Genomic DNA, 22,075 nt, shown 5'->3' with positions numbered 1-22,075 from the left:
AAAAGCTTCCCCACTGAGCACCTTGCGAACCCCCATCCCTGCCCGCCAGAGAACAATCCCCTTTGACTGTAATTTTCCACTACCTATCCAATTCCTGTAAACCGGCCTCACCCCTATCTCACTCTCTTTTGGGACTCAGCCCGCCTGCACCCAGGTGATTAAAAAGCTTTATTGCTCACACAAAGCCTGTCTGGTGGTCTCTTCACACGGACGTGCATGACAAGACCCACTTCAGACTTCTTACAAAACTGTAAGCCCCAAACTACAGCTGCCCAAGGTAGAGAAGCGCTAGCTCAAAGACATTTGTGACTGTGGCTTGTCCGATGGAGCGAATCCCAGTAAGATTCATAGGAAGACCCACAAAATTAAGAAACATACACTGGCAAAAATGCCACCAGCTGTGATTGAAAGGGACAGAGACAACCACAAAATGAAAAGGGGCCTTAGAATTCCCATACTCACTTCTTTCCTGGGTAACCCAGTCCCCTCCCCTTAACGACAAAATGCATATAAAAAGGAGTTGATCATCGGAAAATTGCTTGAGAAGTGATTTCCAATGGGCTCGAGGGAAAGCCCACTGAAACATCCCCAGCCTACAACAGGGAAGCCCTTAAGGGACACAGTATTCAGGAACCTCCTCCCGCAAAAGCGCTGATCAAACACTGCCCCTGAAATGACTGAAGCGGTTCCGCCGGCCCATAGGTTTTCATACTTGGAGGGCCCCAGGCCACCCACCCACGGCTGTCCTGTTCAGACTGAGGGACATCTCGTTTCCTTTAGTCTTCCCAAACTTTTAGTACGGCTCAAGAGGACCCTGAGGGTGGCTGGGGACTGCCCTGAATGGAAGGCCAAGCAGGGACAGGCGTACCGCGCGCAGCGAACCGCGGAGGGGAAACCTGGTGCCTAGAGCCAGCGAAGACAGGCGCCTGCGTAAACCCAGCGTTCCCAGGATCCCTCGCGGCTAAGTCGCTTCCTGTCTCCAAAGCTCGGTACCGTTGGATTCTGCTGGACTTTAAAGACGTATGCAACAAAAAAGCACGACGGATAATATATTCTGGGAGCAAGCACAGGCGGAAGCGTCTCTGGGAAGTACAATCCCTGAGCGCGTGTGTATCACAAACCTGGCGGCAGGAATGAAAGACTGGCCAGAAACAGCCCCGCGGCGACTTCTGGGAAATGGAATCCGGGAAGGCCGCCGCTGGGCGTGTGCGCATGACCGGAAGTGACGCCACTCAGGCGCGTCCCTCTGGCGCCGTAGCCGGGACCTGGTGTTGGGCAGTACCTGCACAGTGGTTCTTGAGCTCTAGCGGTTGCCGGTCGATTGTTGCCAGTTGCCAGTTGCCAGTCGTTTTCGGAAAGCCGGCAGCGACTTTTTCACCGGGTTCTGCTTGAGGCCGAGCCAAAGAGTGGCTGTGACTCGGGAGACGGAGTGGAACACCCAGCTGGGCAGGCCCAGTCCTATCTCCCGCGACCCAGCACCGCAGGATCAAACCGTGCCTCTACGGGGTGTGGCTGGAGAGGAAGAGTCCCGCCTGGGAGCCATCGGAGCAGCCCTGCAGAACGGGGTGGGGGCTGCTATACATAGACCCTGACGCCCAGAGAACTGCTGGGAGGCTGTGGCGCGAGGTGGAACTCAAATGCTGGAGGAAGGAGGTGAGGAGTGGTAGAGGGAGCGATCGTCAAGAGATCGGCTGCTGCTTCGTTTGCCCACGACTGCCGCTGTGTGAGCCGGATCAGAACTCTTTTTATCTCTCTTACAGGTAGTTGGAGACAATCCTTTTTTCTTGCTTTGCCCTTGACACAGCCCCAGGAGATCCTGAGAACATGTGCCCCTACAAATCCTTTTTTGAGTAAAGAATTCGGGGGTCAAAAAAGTTTGAGGACCTCATACCTGCGTGATTTCTGAGTATTGTACCACGTACCCCAGTCTGCCTGATGGACCAATGACAGTGGAGAGTAGGGAGAAGTGGGTTCCTGAGGACTCCTTTGTCGCTTTTCTTCTTCTAGCCCTTCTCGAAGCAGCCAGGGATGCCTGGAAGCCCGGGAAAGTTTGAGGGCAGGCCAGCCCAGTAGGATTGTGAAGTTGTGGAGGATGGGGGAATTTGCAGTTAGAAGGCACAGGTTCTTGTGAAAGCTGTGAGGTACCAGCCAGGTCTCTTAACCTGTATTTCTCCATGGAAGAAAGGACAAAATAACGTTAACTACTTTGTTTACCTCTGAGAATTGTGATCCTCAAATGAAATAACACTTTTGAAAGCACCCTGAATGTGGTACAGAACAAATGTGTAAGCAGGCAACCTCTTTTAAGTCTTAACCACCAACACCTGTGCTGTTGTTCACCCCCTAGATCAACTGTATTTAGTCTGTTACTCTACAACTGCAATTTTACATCCAGAATTTGGTGCCGTCTCCAAGATCAAGAGGTCCTTATATTTGTTTTTGATTTGTTTTGTTTTGTTTTTGAGACGAAGTCTCGCTCTGTCGCTGAGGCTGGAATGCAGTGGCACAATCTCGGCTGACTACAACCTCCGCCTCCCAGGTTCAAGCGATTCTCCTGCCTCAGCCTCCCGAGTAGCTGGGACTACAGGCGCCCGACACCACGTCCGGCTAATTTTTGTATTTTTAGTAGAGATGGGGTTTCACCATGTTGGCCAAGCTGGTCTCAAACTCCCGACCTCAAGTGATCCACTGGCTTCGGCCTCCCAAGGTGCTGGGATTACAGGCGTGAGCCTCTGCTCCTGGCCAAGAGGTCCTTATATTTGGTCTTGCACTTGAGGAGTAGAGAGTGCGATTTCACATCCAGCATTTTGTTTTATCTTCCCCAGAGACCTGAGAAAGCAGAGCAGATGGTCATCATCTTCCCCATACTACAAAAAAGGAAAGGAAGTGCTGTCAGGTTAGATAACTCTCAGTAACAAAAGGTCTGTCCTAAGATCAGAATCCAGATCTATTTATTTGTTTTATTCAGATATCATTCACATACCATAATAGTCATCCTTTTAAAGTGAACAATTCGGTGATTTTTAGTATTTTCACAGTCCTGCAACCATCACTATTTAATTCCAGAACATTTTTGTTAACTGAAGAAGAAACCCTGTAGCCTTTAGCAGTCACTCCCCAGTCCCTCATTTCTCCACAAGTTCCTGGCAACCACTAATCTACTTTCTGTCATTATGGATTTGCCTAGGACATTTTAAATAAGTGGACTCATAATATGTGACCTTTTTTTGTTTTTTGTTTTTTTTTTGAGACGGAGTTTTGCTCTTGTTGCCCAGGCTGGAGTGCAATGGTGCAGTCTTGGCTCACTGCAGCCTCCGCCTGCCAGGTTCAAGTGATTCTCCTGCCTCAGCCTCCCGAGTAGTTGGATTACAGGCACCTGCCACCACACCCAGCTAATTTTTGTATTTTTAGTAGAGACAGGATTTCGCTATGTTGGCCAGGCTGGTCTTGAACTCCTGACCTCAGGTGATTCACTTGCCTCGGCCTTCCAAAGTGCTGGGATTACAGGTGTGAGCCACTGCACCCCGCCAATATGTGACCTTTTGTGTCTCGCTTAGCACATCATTTTCAAGGTTCATCCAGGTTATACCATGTGTCAGTACTTCATCCCTTTTCATGGTAGAATAATACTCCATTGTACGGAAGGATCACGTTTTGTGTATCCATTCTTCAGTGAAGTTTTGTGTGTGTGTATGTTTTATTTCTCTTGGGCATATACCTAGAAGTGGAATTACTGTGTCATACAACCCTGTTTAACTTTCATAGGAACTGCTGAACTTTTTCCACTGTGGCAGCATCATTTTCTATTCTCAGCAGTGTATGAAGTTTCCAGTTTCCTCACATCCTCATCAACACTTGTTATTCTCCATCTTGTTTATTATAGTCATGTTAGTAGGTGTGATGTGTTCTCTCATTGTGGTTTTCATTTGCTTTTCCCCAATGATGAATGATGTTCAGTTTCATGTGTGGAGTGGCTATTTGTATCTCTTGCTTGGAGAAATAGCTATTCAAATCTTTTGCCCATTTAAGAATTTAGTAGGGCCAGACACAGTGGCTCACACCTGTAATCCTAGCACTTTGGGAGGCCTAGGCAAGCAGATCACTTAAGGTCAGGAGTTCAAGACCAGCCTGGCCAACATGGTGAAACCCCATCTACTTAAAAAAATAATAATAATAATTAGCCAGGTGTGGTGGTGCGTGCCTGTAATCCCAGCTACTCGGGAGGCTGAGGTAGGAGAATCGCTTGAACTCGGCAGTTGGAGGTTGCAGTGAGCCGAGATTGTGCCATTGCACTCCAGCCTGGGCAACAAGAGGGAAACTCCATCTCAAAAAAAAAAAAAACACACATACACAGAAAGTGATGTGCTAAGCCAGCATTTTGGCCTCCCAAAGTGCTGGGATTAGAAGTGTGAGCCACTGTACCCAGTCAATAACTAAATTTTTTTTTTTTCTTTTTTTGAGGGAGAGTCTTGCTTTGTTGTCCAGGCTGGAGCGTAATGGTGTGATCTCAGGTCACTGCAACCTGTGCCTCCTGGGCTCAAGCCGTCTTTCCACCTCAGCCCCCCAGGTAGCTGGGCCTGCAGGCGTGCACTACCATGGCTAATTTTTGTATTTTTAGTAGAGACGGGGTTTCACCATGTTGCCCAGGCTGATCTGGAACTCTTGGGCTCCAGCCTCTTCACTTTCTTGACAGGGCCTGTTGGAGCACAAAGTTTTTAATTTTGAAGAAATCCAACTTACCTATTTTTTCTTTTGCTGCTTGTGCTTTTGGTGTCATATGTAAGAACTCATTGCCTAATCCAAACTCTCAAAGATGTATGGTTTTCTTCCAAGAGTTCTACCCATTTTTTTTTTTTTTTTTTTAAGTAGTGTCTCTGTCAACCAGGCTGGAGTGCGGTGGTGTGATCACAGCTTGCTACAGCCTCGACCTCCCTAGCTCAAGCGATCCCCTCACCTCAGCCCCCCAAGTAGCTAGGGCTATCGGCATGCACTACCAAGCCTGGCTAATTTTTGTATTTTTAATAGAGATGGGGTCTCGCCATGTTTCCCAGGCTGGTCTCGAACTCCTGGGCTCAAGCAGTCTGCCCACATCAGCCTCCCAAAGTGCTGGGATTACAGGCGTGAGCCACCGCGCCTGACCAAGAGTTTTACTACTTAACTTTAGGTCTCTGATCTGTTTTTGAGTTAATTTTTATATATGGTGTGACGTGAGACTCTCTGCCCAGACCTCTTCATTTAAGCAAATGCCTTAAATTTGCAGAGCCACTTTCTTCAAAGAACTAAGTAATAGATAATCTCTTTAAGCTGTATACTTAAGTGCTGGGCATTTGCCAAGTGCTTTATCTGTATGTTCCTTTAATCTCCATGGCAACCTTACAAGGGGTTATCATCCCTATTTTGCAGATGAGAAAAATGAGACTTAGAGAGGTTACATGATTTTCACACTGCTGCTGAGTGGCAGATCATGGATACTTGTGAGTCTGTTAACACTCTAATGCCTGAGTTGATGGTATTTCTGAGGTAGGAGGGAATGGAGAAATTTACATCACACTGCAGGTCTGTAGATTCAGCCCACGTGCCCTGTAGGTACCTGCTATGTCCCCTCTTCACAGTGAGAATTGGTGACTTCCTAAACTGCTTTTAACCTTATTCGTTTGGTTCTCTTTCTTTAGTACTGCCTTCCCCAGACCCTGCCCTTCCCCAAGAGGAAAATACAGGAGAGGAAGGAATGGCTGCTGGTCTCCTCACAGCTGGGCCCCGGGTAAGTAGGAAATTAACTTTGGGAGGCATCCTTTTCTTCCCCCCTAATATTAATGGTAGGGTTGGCTTGTTTTTTGTTGTCATTTGTTTGTTTTCTTTCTTTCTTTATTTTTTGAGACTGAGTCTCACTCCAGGCTGGAGTGCAGCGGCATGATCTTGGCTCACTGTATCCTCCACCTCCTGGGTTCAAGCAATTCTCTTGCCTCAGCTCGCGGTTAGCTGGGATTACAGGCACGCACCACCACACCCAGCTACTTTTTTTGTATTTTTAGTAGAGATGGGGTTTCACCATGTTGGCCAGGCTGGTCTCGAGCTCCTGACCTCAAGTGATCTGCCCGCCTCGGCCTCCCAAAGTGCTGGGATTACAGGTGTGAGCCACCGCGCCTGGCCTGTTTTATTTTTTTTTTTTTGAGACAGGGCCTCAGTCTGTCACCTAGGGTGCAGTGCAGTGGTGCAATCACGACTCACTGCAGCCTCGACCTCCAGAGCTCAAGTGATCCTCCCACCTCAGCCTCCCAAGTAGCTGGGACCACAGGCTCGTGCCACCATGCCCAACTAATTTTTTTTTTAAGTTTTGTAGAGTCAGGGTTTTGCCATGTTGCCCAGTCTGGTCTTGAACTCCTGGACTCAAGCCATCCTCCAGCCTTGGCCTCCCAAAGTGCTAGGATTACAGGTGTGGGCCATCCCACCCGATCACCTGCTTGTTGGTTTTGTTTTGTTTTGTTTTTTACAAGTTTTCTGCAATGAACAAAGTAATTCATGTTCACAGAAAACCTGGAAAATAGAGAAAACACAAAAAGTTAAAAATCACTCTTAATCCCACAAAAAGATGGCATCTAACATTTTGATTTTTGTCCTTTCCATCATATTCTCTTTTTTCTTTCTTTCTTTTTTTTTTTTTTTTTTGGAGTCTTGCTCTGTCGCTCAGGCTGGAGTACAGTGACGCAATCTTGGCTCACTGAAACCTCCACCTCCCAGGTTCAAGCGATTCTCCTGCCTCGGCCTCCCAAGTAGCTGGGATTACAGGTGCGCCCTACCACACCTGGCTAATTTTTGTATTTTTAGTAGAGATAGGGTTTCACCATGTTGACCAGGCTGACCTGGAACTCCTGACCTCAAGTGATCCACCTGCCTCAGCCTCCCAAAGTGCTGGAACTATAGGCTTGAGCCACGGTGCCCAGCTCATATTCTCAAAGTGGGTTTATTCTGCTCTGTCATGTTTCTATCTCACTTAGCAGAATTCGATGAACGTTCTCCCATTTCACTGCATGTTTTACCAAATCATTTCTAATACATTCTTTTTTTTTCTCTTAAATAATTTCACCTTACTAGTTTAGATTCAGGGGTATGTGTGCAGGCTTATTAAATGGTTGTATTCTGTGATGCCAGGGTTTGGGGTACAGATGATACCATCACTCAGGTAGGGAGCATAGTACCCCATAGGTAGTTTTTTAGCTGATGCCCCCTTTTCTCTCTCCTCCCTCTAGTAGTCCCCAGTGGTTTTTGTTCCCATCTTTGTGTCTATATATACTTGGTGTTTAGCTTCCCCACTTATCAATGATAACATGCAGTATTTGGTTTTCTCTTCCTGCATTAATTCACTTAAGGTAATGGACTCCAGATGCGTCCATGTCACTGCAAAGGACATAACTTCATTTTTTATGGCTGCATCGTATTCCACATGTATTTCCTATTCCACATGTGGAATTTTCTTTATCTCGACCAGCATTGGTGGGCACCTGGGTTGACTCCATGTCTTGGCTGTTGTGAACAGCACGATGAGGCACATGCACATGCATGCGTCTTTTGGTAGAATGACTTCTTTTCCTTTGAGTATTTACACAGTAATGGGATTGCCGGGTCGAATGGTAGCTCTGTTTTAAGTTTTTTGAGAACTATCCAAACTGTTTTTCCAGAGTGACTGAACTAATTTAGTTAACTTTCCCATCAGCAGTTACAACCTTTCCCTTTTCTCTGCAGCCTCACCGGCATCTGTTAATTTTTACTTTTTCATATTAGCCATTATTTCTGGTGTGACAGAATCTCTTGTCATGGTTTTAATTTACATTTCTCTGGTGGTTAGTGATGATGAGCATTTTTTCATCTGTTTGTTGGCCACTTGTATGTCTTTTAAGTGTGTCTGCTCATGTCTTTTCCTGCTTTTTAACGTGGTTGTTTTTTGCTTGTTGCTTTTAAGTTCTATAGATTCTGGAGATTAGACCTTTGTCGGATGCAAATTTTTGAATATCTTTTCCCATTCTTTCAGTTGTGTGTTGATTCTGTTGATAGTTGTTTTTTTTTTTTTGTAGAGACAGAATCTTACTTTGTCACCCTGTCTGGAGTACAGTGGCACAATCTAAGCTCACTGCAACTTCCACCCCCCAGGCTCAAGCGATCCTCATGCCTCAGCCTCCTGAGTAGCTGGGATTACCACCAGACCCAGCTAATTTTTGTATTTTTAGTAGAGACTGGGTTTTACCTTTTTGGCTAGGCTGGTCTCAAACTCTTAACCTCAGGTGATCGTCCTGCCTTGGCCTTCCAAAGTGCTAAGATTACAAGTGTGAGCCACCGCGCCTGGCCCTGATAGTTTTCTTTTGCTGTATAGAAGCTCTTTAGTAAGGTCTCACTTGTCAGTTTTCGTTTTTGTTGCAATTGCTTTCGAAGACTTAAGCCAAGAATTCTTTGCCAGAGCCAAGGTCGAGAAGGGTATTTCCTTGGTTTTCTTGTATGGTTTTTACAGTTGAAGGTTTTACATTTAAATCTTTAATCCATCTTGAGTTAATTTTTGTAGATGGTGAAAGGTAGGGGCCCAGTTTCACTCTTCTACATATGGCTAGCCAGCTATCCCAGCACCATTGATTGAGTAGGGAGTCTTTTTCCCATTGCTTGTTTCTGTCGACTTTGTTGAAGATCAGGTGGTTAGAGGTGTGCGGCTTTATTTCCGGGTTCTCCTTTCTGGGTCCGTGTGTCTGTTTTTGTGCCAGTGCCCTGCTCTCTAACACATGTTTCTTTCACATAGTCCTATGAGAGTAGGAACTGTCCTTTTTTCTTGACTAGGTAATTAGCTCTTTATTTTCGTTTTTAAAATTTGCTCTTGGATTTCCTTGTCAGTTCTGCTCTTTATTAATATATTTTTTCTTTATTAATCTTTTGCTTCTGCTTTCCTCAGGTTTATTTTAAAATTCATTTTTTGGCCGGGCGCAGTGGCTCACGCCTGTAATCCCAGCACTTTGGGAGGCCGAGACAGGTGGATCACGAGGTCAGGAGATCGAGACCATCCTGGCTAACATGGTGAAACCCCATCTCTACTAAAAATACAAAAAAACAAAAAAAATTAGCCGGGCGTGGTGGCGGGTGCCTATAGTCCTAGCTACACGGGAGGCTGAGGCAGGAGAATGGCGTAAACCCAGGGGGCAGAGCTTGTAGTGAGCTGAGATCACGCCACTGCACTCCAGCCTGGGCGACAGAGCAAGACTCCGTCTCAAAAAAAAAAAAAAAAAATTCATTTTTTAACTTCTTGAGTTGAATCCTTAACTCCCCTTCTTCCTTCCTTGTTTACGTTGAAAGTTTTTGGCTGTGTATTTATTTTTTTTAGATACTCCAAAATTTGATTTTGATTTCTTTATCTGCCTATGTGGCTGGTGTGTGCTTTATGAGGATGGAGTTTGTGTCTCTTGTCAACACAAAATGCCAGTGCAGTCTGATTGCAGGATATAGCGTTTGATAGCTCTGTCAGCTCAACCTTATTAAATTGTTGCATCTTCCATGTCTTTATTCTTTTTGTTGTTTATTTACTTTAGGCTGTCAATGACTGAGTTACCTTAACATCTCTCAAAATCCTAATATTCTAAATTTCTCTTTGCATTTCCTGCAGCTTTTTCTTTACGTATTATATATTTCCTTGTTATTTGGTTCGTGACGTTATATCTTTATAATGGATGTTACTTTCTTGATTATTTTAAAGTTACACAAAGATTTTAAATATTTTTTAGTTTTTTATATTTTTAATAGAGATGGGGTTTCACCATGTTGGCCAGGGTGGTCTCGAACTCCTGACCTCAGATGATCCACCTGCATAAATATTTCTTCATTTTAAAAGGTGACCCTCTTTGTTCCACTGAAAGAACCTCTCGGTGTGATGAATGGATTGGAAGAGCAGGTAAAATCAGAGGCCCGGAGACTGGTTCCGATATGGAAACTGTTGCTGGTTTGCAAGGCAGTGGTAGGGGAGTGGAAATAAATGGGTGAATTCTCATGATATTAGGAGGAAGAATCAATAGGGATTGATGCTGCACGAAAGGAGAGGATAACACCCAGGTTCCTGGCTTGGCCAACTAGGTGAACAAAGGCCCCATTGCCTGAGCTGGGAACAGACGAGGAACAGCAGGTGAAGATGGGTGTCTCTGTTGCGTTTTGTTGAGTTTGAGGTTCCTGTGAGGCCTGGCCAGGAGACGATTTCTGCGTTAGGTTAATACTGTGTTATCTCCTGATTCGTTTCTTCGCTTTCCATCTGGCTACCCCTGCCCCCACGCCCTGTACCTAGCAGAGGATGTATTACATGGAGTAGGTGCCGCTGTGTTATGTGAACAGCTTCACCTGACCCGCGTGCCTTATAGCTCCTGCCCAGAGTCTCCTAACTCCAGATCCATGTTTTCACCTGTGATAGAACATCTGCACCTGGATTTCCTATGGCCACCTTAAACTCTGTGGGCCCCAAAACAAACTAGTTCCCTTGCTAACAGACCCCTTCTTCCCATGTTTCTTCTCTTTGTGATGACACTGTCATCTGTCTGGTCTTCCAAGCAGGAAACATCTTTGATGCATTCTCAACTCTTTTCTCACAAAGTTCATTTCTGGCTTTGCATCTAGTCCCTCTCCTCAAGCAGGATCCTCTCTCAACTTGACACTGACACTGTTGGAGTTCTTAAAACCACCTCTCCATGCCTCCATCTCAAGACACAGTTGCCTTCCAGCAGCTCCCTGTTGCCTGAGGCATAAAAGCATCACATTTATCAAGTGATTCAAGGCTTTTTACATTCTGACCTCAACAACCTTTCTGCCACGTTTCATCCCCCCACCCAAACTGCCTGCCATTTCCTAAACACACAAGGACTGTCTCGCCTCCATGCTTCTGCTCATGGTGCCTCTCCTGCCTTGGATAACCTTCTCTTGCTCCATCTGGAAACCTTCTGCTTCAAGGCCAGCTCAGTAATTGCCTTCACTCTGTGGTCCTTCCTCCCCGCCTTTCTGTTCTCCTGGCAACTAGTCTGTTTCTTTGACTCGTGCTACATTTGATTGTGTGCATACTTGGCTCTCCTGTTGTACTGGGTGATATCTGCGTTCACAGAAATATTTGTTAAATGTTCTGAAAATTCATCTTTCACATTTCTCTGATAATTTGTACCTGACTCTTCACTGTATCAACTCACATTCTAATTTTGCTCTTTCTGTATTCTCTCTTCAAGTCCCAAGCACCCATTAATTTTTGCCCAGTTACTTCACACGCACACACACACTTTATTTATAGTCTACTAGAATTATAAATGTGTGAAGACAAGAGACAGTAGTGTGTGTGTGTGTGTGAGTGTGTGTGTGTATGGCAGATTATCTTAGTGTTAGGCACTGCAGTGCTGGTGATCAATAAAGGCTTTCTCTTTTGAGATGGAGTCTCGCTGTGTCACACAGGCTGGAGTGCAGTGGCACGATCTCAGCTCACTGCAAGCTCTGCCTCCCGGGTTCAAGCAATTCTCCTGCCTCAGCCTCCTGAGAAGCTGGGACTTACAGGCACCTGCCACCACACCCAACTAATTTTTGTATTTTTATTAGAGACAGGGTTTCACCATATTGGCCAGGCTGGTCTTGAACTCCTAGCCTCAAGTGACCCACCTGCCTCGCCTCCTGGCTTCCCAAGGTGCTGGGATTCCAGGTGTGAGCCACTGCGGCCGGCCACTTTCTTCAACTACCCAGAGACCTGAATCTTTTCGAAGACTTTTCCAGCTCCCCCAAAACCGCCAACGTTAACCACCCCATCACCCTAGATCCTAAGGCCACTGGCAAGATGAAATGTGCTTGTTTTTTCAGGGATCCACATTCTTCAGCAGTGTGACAGTAGCTTTTGCACAAGAAGGGTGGAGGTGCCTCGTGTCTACTCCGAGGGAGAGGTACAAGGAGGGGATACCAGAAAAGTCCAGGAACCTTGTCCTACTAGGTAAGGAAATGGTTTAAGATTTCGATTCACTCAATTCTGAAAATCCATGGCACTTGCTTTCCAGTGTGTAGGGCTTTCTGACAGCTGTGATGTACCAGAGCGATGGTGTCTATTCCTCTTGTTCTCTTGGGGAAGGTCTCTGCATGCCCACTTGGCAAATAGGCAGTTTCCCTTTGCTTTCCCCAAGGCTGTACCTCCCCATTCTCTCATTTCCCAGGAGGAATGGGGTAACCCTCAGGTCATTTCCTCTATGTTCAGTAAGTTTCCATCTTCCTAAATTGGGAACTTGTGAGTTTAGCTTAGCTCCCTGGCTTGACCCCTCCTTGAGGCTGTTTCCTAGCTCCTTCCAGAAATGTTTTATACAGCCTTGGCATGGCCGGGTGAGGTGGCTGTCACCTGCAATCCCAGCATTTTGGGAGGCCAAGGCGGAACAGTCACTTGAGACCAGCCTGAGGAACACAGTGAGACCCTGTCTCTCAAATTAAAAGGATGTTTAAAAAGACCTTGGCACCATATCTCTTATGTACTGCTGTAGCCCCTGGTGCAGGCACCAAGTAAGTGCTCAATAAGTATTTGCCGTCTGGATGAAATGAACAATCCGACTGGGCTGCTTGCTCTCCCCTGAGTTCTAGGTGGCTGTTCATACTTAACTTACAATTTCTAAAGCCTGTTTTTCCCGTTGAATAGGACTTCCAGTTTCCCAGCCTGGCATGAACTCCCAGTTGGAACAAAGGGAAGGCACATGGATGCTGGAGGGCGAAGACGTGCGAAGTCCCTCTCCAGGTATGTGAGCAAGCACTTAGCCAATGGGAGTCTTGGGAGCAAAAGCCCCTTTAAATCACACATGAGTGCATTTGATTATCATAACAATTGTGAGGTAGGCGCTATCACCCCATTCTACAGATGAGGAAGTGATGCTGAGAGAGGCTGGCTCACTGGTTCAAAGCTTCACAGCTAGATAGTGGCAAGGCTGGGATTTGAAGCAAGCTCTGTCTGCCTCTAAAACACACTCTTCCTCACCTCATCCTTACGGAGGCTCCCAGGGCTGGGAGGTGTTTGGGGGCACGTGTGATGTCCCTGGCCTCCAAAGAGTATCCTTCCTTATTGTTGGGAAGCAAGAGTCATCTTTGTTGGCACATTCCTTGCTTGGGGTCTCCCTCACTGAGGATCCTAGGTGCCAGCTTTACGCATGCCACTGGGTGTCACAGCTCCTGCTGCCACCCTATCTGGCCCCTTAATTCATTCTGCTCCTCCTTTCTTACTGCGTGGCCATGCCAGAATTTTCCAAAGGGCGGATACTAAGAAACTCAGGGAAAACAGAAGGAAAGGAGACCATAGTTTCCACTGCATCTCTCTTACCACCCATGTACAGCAGCTCTCTCCCCTCATCTCTCTCAGCCTCTGCCCTGGTGCCACCTCTGGCAGGGCCTCAGCAGTTTTTCCCTGGGGACCCAGTCACTTTTGATGTTTGAGACTTAAGGCATCAAAGGTACAAATGAATTAAACCAGTTTGAGGTGACAACATTTGACATGTTTCTAAAGATGTAGCCTGGGCCGGGCATGGTGGCTTACGCCTGTAATCCCAGCACTCGGGGAGGCCGAGGCAGGTGGATCACCTGAGGTTAGGAGTTCAAGACCAACCTGGCCAACACGGTGAAACCCCGTCTCAACTAAAAATACAAAAAAATTAGCTGGGCATGGTGGCGGATGCATGTAATGCCAGCTACTCCAGGAGGCTGAGGCAGGAGAATCACTTGAACCTGGGAGGCGGAGGTTGCAATGAGCCGAGATCGTGCCATTGCACTCCAGCCTGGGCAACAAGAGTGAAACTCTGTCTTAAAAAAAATAAATAAAAATAAGATGCAACCTGTCTATTTGTTGCTTTATTTCTTGAGTTATAAGTTATTGCTGCTGATAGGGCAATCGGCACAAAGCCCCGGGAGCATTCTTTGCATGATTCCATGGAGCTGCCTCTTCTCCTTCCCATCTTACCATCCTCTAAGCAGCCTGTTGCATGTTACCTCACCCTTGTGGCATGCCCAGCACCACTGATGCTTATTGACACTGCCTGTGGCAGGGAGCCTCCCTGGCCCTGCTGCCTTCTTCTCCCAAGGCCCCCTGCCTGGGCATCTCTCTGTTCTATACAGTCTACACAGAGGACTGAAGTCCTTTGTGGAGCTTCAGAAATGGAGAGCAGTGTTTAGTGGTGAGGGGAACAACTGCATTTTTCTGGGAAGAGTGTTCATGATAGTCTCAGAGGGATTCAAGACCCTGAAAAGCTTGCTGTATTAGTTTTTTTGGGCTCTCATAAAAAATAACCACAAACTGGGTGGACTAAAACAATAGCAGTTGATTCGCTCACAGTTCTGGAGGCTAGAGGTCTGAAACCGAGGTGTCAGCGGGGCCGGGCTCCTTCTGCAGGCTCTGGGAAGGATCTTCCCTTGCCTCTTTCAAGTTTCTGGTGGTTGCCAGCAATCTTCGGTGTTCGTTGACTTTTAGCTGCATCACTGCAATCTCTGTCCCTGTCTTCATGTGGCATTCTCCTGTGTCTGGATTTCCTTCATTTTAGGGCATTAATATACCCTAATCCAGTATGGCCTCATTTTAGCTTGATTACATCTACAAAGACTTTGTTTCCAAGCAGGGACACATTCTGTACTTTGAGGTGGACATGATGTGGGACACTGTTCACCCCAGTACAGTGGTCCCAAAGGTTAAAATCACCACATCATTAGAAACAGAAGTTGGAAAGGGGTATTTCCGCTGAGGAGGTGCTCTGAGGCAGCAGTGTAGGGCAGTAGAAGCAGCTCTGGGTGTGGGTGCCCCTGAGCGGAAAACCACAACCTCTGCACCTATACACAGCAGGAGTCAACATAGGAGACTTCTGTGAGCAGAGAGGGGTGGGGTTTTCCCCCACGCTGACCAAGCAAGCAATTAATTTTGTAGCAGACACCGTCTACCTGGAGATAGCATCAGATCCCACGGGTTGAGGGCTCAGTCCCACAAGGTGCCCCCTGCCCCTTCCCACCAGTCGCAAGTCCAGGCCTCCAGAACTACACTGGCTTCAGATTGGGGTGCCCACGACCCCTCTTTGGATTACATTGATTTGTTAGAGAAAGGACACAGAACTTGGGGAAGCACTTATTTTAGAAAAGATGAAGATGAAGAGATGCATGGGACGAGGTGTGGAGAAGGTGCAGGGAGCTTTCATGCCTTCCCTGGACAGCCGCCCTGCGGGAGCCTCCCTGTGTTCCGCTGTCTGGAAGCTCTCCAAACCCTGCCTGCCTGGGCCTTTGATTCATTGGATAGGCGTGACTGAAGCACGGACAGCATGTTGTAATGAGATTGGACAGAAAGGGCCTGATTGAACACAAGTAGACGAGTGGGGACACCCGACAGAGCCTTCCTGTGCAGATTCTTCTTGGCCTCGGTGCAGCGTTCCTTCTTCCGGGGTATGGGGCAGGATCTTCTCTGGAATGAGGGTCGTACGGCCACAGTCAGACTAGAGTCCTGCTTGGGCAGGGGAAGTCAGAGAGAGAGAGAGTCTGTTTCTGAGGCCTAAAGTGCTCTGACGTTTTAACAGAAGACTGTAGCAATGGCGGGGCGCAGTGGCTCACACCTGTAATCCCAGCACTTTGGGAGGCCGAGTTGGGCAGATCACCTGAGGACGGGAGTTTGAGACCAGCCTGGCCAACATGGGGAAACCCCATCTCTACTAAAAATACAAAAATTAGCTGGGTGTGGTGGCCCAAGCCTATAGTCCCAGCTACTTGGGAGGCTGAGGCACAAGAATCGCTTGAACCCAGGAGGCAGAGACTGCCATGAGCCAAGATCGTGCCACTGCACTCCAGCCTGGGTGACTAAGCGAGACTCTGTCTCAAAAAAAAAAAAAAAAAAGACTGTAGCAGTGGCTATGGGAGTTATGAGCCAGGAACTGTGGGTGAAATACACACGCACACACACATATACACGTATATCTTATAATACCTCATTGAGTATGAAAGACATATACTCAAAATCCCTGCTTGCCATGCATTAACTACATGGATTCCAGGCACACCACTGAATTATGTAGTCATGTTTCCATATATGAAAAAGTAGATGATAAAGTCTTTCTTCTTTCACCAATTAACACATATATGAAAAAAGTTGCCTACTGAAGAGTTATGTAAGCTATATGATAGTGAACAGAAGTCGTCGGGCGCAAGTTTCCACTCTGGCCATTAGAGGAGCTCAACATGGCCTCTGCTCTAACTCACAGCATGTCCTGGGCATCACTGTGCCTCTGAGAGCTGGGTTTGGGCCCTGGGTTATTCTACCCTACCCCTCCCAAGTGGCAGACTCAGGAGTTGAAAGTGCCATTCTCCCTGCTGCTCATTTTAGGGACTTCTGTGGTGGGTGTTAACACTTTCCCAGACCCTGCTGGCCAGTTGTACTAATTCTGATTCATTGAATCATTCATCAATCAGCAAATGTGCATTAAGCATTTGGTATGTACCTGGCATCATTTTAGCTGCCATGGGTAAAATGTATCCCCTTTGTTGCGCGGGGGATGAGGACATAGTCTCTGCTTACATCTTCGTGAAGAACATAAACTGAGCAAACAATAACTAATCTACTTTTTATGGTGATGAGTTGTGTGAAGAAAATAAAGCAATACAAGGGATTAGTGACTGGGGCACAAGGCTGAGTTGGGAATAGAGGGGAGGGAGCTGTTGGAGAGCTGATGAAGAGGAAAGACTCTTTGGAGATGACATTGGAGCCGAGATCTGAAGGAAGGGGATGAGCCAGCTGTGTGGAGGAGACCTAGGAGAGGAACATTCTGGGCCACAGCGTATGTTGAGACCTTGATGTGGGAATGAGCTTGCTTAAGGATTAGAAAACCTGTGTGGCCAGAGCTTAGTAAACACGAGGAAGAGTGGTGTGCAGGGGACAGATTGTGCGGGGGCACTGAAACCATGGTAAGGCGTTTGGATTTTAGTCACCTAAGAAAATAAGCCATTAAAGAGTTTTGACGCAGGCAAGGGATGAGATTTATGTTTTAAAAGAATTCAGCATTTGGCAAGTGACACTGGTGAAAAAGAATTCAGTGTATGTGTGAAGAATGGACATTCGCGGTCAGGCATGGGAGCGGGGAGGTGAGTTAGGAGGCGGCTCTTGCAGACATGGGAATGAGGTGATGGTGGCCTGTAAGAGAGGGGTCAGGACATATTTTGGTGTTAAAGCCAACAGGACTTGCTGGTGGATTGGATGTGAGATGTAGAGGAGGAGGCATTAAGGATGACCCTAGGTTTTGGCCTGATCAGTTGGGTAAGCAGGAAGATTAACAAAGGTGCTGGGTTAAAAGGGAGATGAGTAGCTCTGTTTGGAGTGTGTCAGGCCTGAGATGTCATCAGTCTTCTACTGGAGCCAGCACTCGAGAGAGGTGAGCTGAGGGACAGGCCGTTTGTGAGCATCACATGGTCCTCTGAATTGCCCCTTCTTCCCTTGGCTTTTTTTCTTGTCACTCTTCCTCTTCTTTTGATTTTTTTTTTTTAAACGCAAAGAGATGGTCTGCTTTTAAAAACTGTCAAACCCATAGATGATCGGACTCCCAAGTTACACGGAGACGCGCTCAGCCTGCAATGGGGGCCTCTGTGCTCTTGGTTGACTGGGGGCATTGGTGTGCACTTGCAGTTCTGAGGGAAGCCTACTTCATGCTTTAGGATGGTTTATAAGGAGAAGGTCCAGAGTAACAACCACGCAGATAGCACTTACTGTGTCTCAGCTACCATTCTGGGTCCTTTATGTGTCTTAACTCATTTAATCCTCACAGTGATTGTATGAGGGAGCTGCTTTCACAGGTGATAAATCCAAAGTTTTAAAAGATTACACAGTTTGCCCAAAATCACAGAGCACGTAAGAGGTGAAACCCAGATTTGAACCCAGGCAGTCTGGTTGAAGACTGTGTATAGAAATTCAAGGTCAGGTGTGGTGGCTCACACCTGTAATCTCAGCACTTTGGGAGGCCGAGGTGGGTGGATCACCTGAGGTCAGGAGTTCGAGATCAGCCTGACCAACATATTGAAACCCTGTCTCTACTAAAAATGCAAAATTAGCCAGGCATGGTGGCGCATGCTTGTAATCCCAGCTACTTGGGAGGCTGAGGCAGGAGAATTGCTTGAACCCAGGAGGTGGGGGTTGCAGTGAGCTGAGATCACACCATTGCACTCCATCCTGGGCAACAAGAGTGAAACTCCACATCAGGCTGGGCGTGGTGGCTCATGCCTGTAATCCCAGCACTTTGGGAGGCTGAGGTGAGTGGATCACCTGAGGTCAGGAGTTCAAGATCAGCCTGGCCAACGTGGTGAAACCCTGTCTCTACTAAAAATACAAAATTAGCCGGGCGTGGTGGTGCATGCCTGTAATCCCAGCTGCTTGGGAGGCTGTGGCAGGAGAATCGCTTGAACTCGGGAGGCAGAGGCTGCAGTGAGCCAAGATCACACCATTGCATTCCGGCCTGGGCAACAAGAGCGAAACTCCATCTCAAAAAATAAAAATAAAAGGTATGGTAAAAATACAGTATAAAAGATAAAAAATAGTACACCTGTATAGGGCACTTACCATGAGTGGAGCTTGCAGGACTCTGGGTGAGTGAGTGAGTGAGTGAGTGGTAGGTGGATGTGAAGGCTGAGGGCATTGCTGTACATGGACTTTAGAAATACTGTGCACTAAGGCTACACTAAGTTTACTTTACACAGTTTTCTTTGGGAGGCTGAGGTGGGAGGATCGCTTGAGCCCAGGAGTTTGAGACCAGCCCAGACAACTTGGCAAAACCCTATCTCAACAAAAAATACAAAAACTAGCTGGATGTGGTAGCACAGGCCTGTAGTACCAGCTGCTCAGAGGCTGAGGTGGGAGGATCACTTGAGCCCAGGGGGTCGAGGTTGCAGTGAGCCATGATCGTGCCACTGTGCTCCAGCCTGGGCGACAGTGAGATCCTGTCTCAAAATGTGTGTGTGTGTGTGTGTGTGTGTGTGTGTGTGTGTGTGTGTGTGTAGTACTATTTTTATTTTTAAACTCTTGTTAAAAACTAAGAAACTCACACATTAGCCCAGACCTGATGGAATCATGCATATCACTGTCTACACCTCCATATCTTGTCCAACTGGAAGATCTTCAGGGGCAATAACAAGCATGGAGCTGTCATCTCTAAGATAACAGTACCTTCTGGAAAACCTCCTGAAGGACCTGCCTGAGGCAGTTTTACAGATAACTTTTTTTTTTTTTAGTGGAAGGAGTACAGTGTAAAATAACTATTAAAAGCATAGTATAGGCTGGGTGTGGTGGCTCACACCTTTAATCCCCAGCACTTTGGAAGGCCGAGGCAGGAGGGTCACTTGAGTCTAGGAGTTCGAGACCAGCCAGGCCAATGTGGGGAGACCCTGTCTCTCCAAAATATCAAAATTACCCAGGGATGGTGGTGTGCTCCTGTAGTTCCAGCTATTCAGGAGACTGAGGTGGCAGGATCGCTTGAGCCCAGGAGGCTGAGGCTGCAGTGAGCTGTGACTATGCCACCGCCCTCCAGCCTGAGTGAGACTCTGTCTCAATTAAAAGTATATATTAAGTATAGTAAATATGTAAACTGGTAACGTAGTTGTTTATTAAGTATTATGTACAGTGCATAATTGTATGTGCTATACTTTCATATGACTGGCAATGCAGTAGATTTTTTTACACTAGCATCACCACAAACGTGAGTAATGCATTGCACTACAACATCATGATGGCTTTGAATTCAGTAGGTAGTAGGCTCCATTACACTCTTATGAAAGGAGGTGAGTCATCAAACCTGTGTGTGTAAGAGCTTGGCCAGACTCCTTCAGCCTTTGGTTTTCCTTCCACCAAGGGAACACAACGGCTTTTCTCACTTTTTTTTTCAGGCTGGAAGATTGTATCTGAATCACCACTACAGCAAGCCCTTTCTGAAGAATCATTCCAAGACCCACATGTAGAGATGCCCCCTGGGGACTCAGACCACAGGACCAGTGAGCTTGAGAAGAGCTTCAGCCTGAGACCAGTCCTCTCTCCGCAACAGAGAGTGCCCGTGGAAGCGAGACCTCGCAAACGTGAGACGCACACCAAGCGCTTCAAGAACTCGGAAACCACGAAACCTCACAGAGCGAAACCGTATGCATGTAATGAATGTGGCAAAGCCTTCAGTTACTGTTCTTCCCTTTCTCAGCATCAGAAGAGCCACACTGGAGAGAAGCCCTATGAGTGCAATGAGTGTGGGAAGGCCTTCAGCCAGAGCTCCTCTCTCATTCAGCACCAGAGGATTCACACTGGAGAGAAACCTTACAAGTGCAGTGAATGTGGAAGAGCCTTCAGCCAGAACGCCAACCTCACCAAACACCAGCGAACTCACACCGGAGAAAAGCCCTACAGATGCAGCGAGTGTGAGAAAGCCTTCAGTGACTGCTCAGCTCTTGTTCAGCATCAGAGAATTCATACCGGAGAGAAGCCCTACGAATGCAGCGACTGTGGGAAGGCCTTCCGTCACAGCGCAAACCTCACGAACCACCAGAGGACTCACACTGGGGAGAAGCCCTACAAGTGCAGCGAGTGTGGGAAGGCCTTCAGTTACTGCGCAGCGTTCATTCAGCACCAGAGGATTCACACCGGGGAGAAGCCCTACAGATGTGCTGCGTGTGGGAAGGCCTTCAGCCAGAGTGCAAACCTCACAAACCATCAGAGGACTCACACCGGGGAGAAACCCTACAAGTGCAGCGAGTGTGGGAAGGCCTTCAGCCAGAGTACGAATCTCATAATCCACCAAAAGACCCACACCGGGGAGAAGCCATATAAATGTAACGAATGTGGGAAATTCTTCAGTGAGAGCTCAGCCCTCATTCGACATCACATAATCCACACCGGAGAAAAACCTTATGAGTGTAACGAGTGTGGTAAAGCGTTTAACCAGAGCTCATCCCTTAGTCAGCATCAGAGAATCCACACGGGCGTGAAACCCTATGAATGCAGCGAGTGTGGGAAGGCCTTCCGGTGCAGCTCTGCCTTCATCAGACATCAGAGACTCCACGCCGGAGAGTAACCAGGAACATGGTGGAAGTGGAGAGTCCTGGACATGCCGACTCAGGACAGATGGGTGAGGACCTGAGAAATGCTAAAGGCTCGAAAGCATCTGAAGACATCTAACTTAGAGTCTGCAGCCCAGAGCCACATGCAATTCAGTAAATAGCCACTATTTCACATGCTGTGTGTGGACGCTCAGCTCTATAACACCTTTCTGCAAGCATCAAAAGATCCAGGGCTCCATTCAGTTGCAGGTTTGCCTTTATTCAGACAGTGGGCCAGAGCACTTTATTTGGTAAGCATTCCAGAAACCTGAGTTTATTCGGAGTAAGTGACCAAATGAATGAGTAAAGAACTTGGCTCCTACATCAAAGCCAAGTCTTTGGGCAATGCTGGCAGTTTCTCCTGGAAGTAATGAGAAATGTTGTGAAAGAACTCAGAGCATTGGCCAGAAATGATTGAAAAACCATCAAATTTGGGGCAAGGGGTGTAAATACAAATACAAGTGAGAAAAGGGATTCTAGGGCCAACTATGAAATACCAGAATCTCCTTGAGGTGGGGAACATTCCTTGATGTTCCAAAACTCAGAAAAGCACAGCCAGGCCCAGCCTTTGTAGAGCTTGTTACTGTTAGAAAGAGCCCACCCAGGCAGATCACAAGGTCAGGAGTTTGAGACCAGCCTGACCAACATGGTGAAACCCCATCTCCACTAAAAATACAAAAACTTGTGGGGTGCGGTGGCACGTGCCTGTAATCCCAGCTACTCAGGAGGCTGAAGCAGGAGAATCACTTGAACCCAGGAGGCAGAGATTGCAGTGGGCCAAGATTGCAACACTGCACTCCAGCCTGGGCAAGAGCAAGACTGCATCTCAACAAAAAAGAGCCCACCCAGAGATTACTCGTGTTGAGGGTAGAGTGTGCTGCTAATGAATTGGGAGGCACATCCCTTTCCATGGAGAATAGGAAGCACCCAGAACGGGCAGGTGTGACAGCCATGCTGGACTCAGAGGCAGGTGAGCCATAAACTGCCCCCG

General features: G+C 47.2%; 1 protein-coding gene across 5 annotated transcripts in view; it reads left to right on the top strand.

Moving 5' to 3' along the window:
* ZNF79 (zinc finger protein 79) overlaps positions 1-21,225 on the top strand; it is a 21,878-nt gene extending 653 nt beyond the window's left edge. For 2 of the 5 annotated variants that reach the window (XM_011988410.1, XM_011988417.1), the window contains exons 2-5: positions 5,673-5,761; positions 11,842-11,968; positions 12,656-12,751; positions 19,891-21,225. In XM_011988410.1, the coding sequence (XP_011843800.1) occupies positions 5,673-5,761; positions 11,842-11,968; positions 12,656-12,751; positions 19,891-21,059 (1,481 nt within the window). In that variant the 3' untranslated portion in view covers positions 21,060-21,225. Of the gene's footprint in view, positions 1-1,222; positions 1,654-5,403; positions 5,503-5,672; positions 5,762-11,841; positions 11,969-12,655; positions 12,752-19,890 lie in introns of those variants that run through there. The other 3 variants (XM_011988427.1, XM_011988409.1, XM_011988435.1) reach the window with 3 other exon arrangements.
* Positions 21,226-22,075: the final 850 nt, after the last annotated feature.

Source organism: Mandrillus leucophaeus, unplaced genomic scaffold (assembly GCF_000951045.1).
Source record: "Mandrillus leucophaeus isolate KB7577 unplaced genomic scaffold, Mleu.le_1.0 Scaffold109, whole genome shotgun sequence".
NCBI classification, from domain to species: domain Eukaryota; kingdom Metazoa; phylum Chordata; class Mammalia; order Primates; family Cercopithecidae; genus Mandrillus; species Mandrillus leucophaeus.
This window is presented reverse-complemented; position numbering and strand designations above follow the sequence as displayed.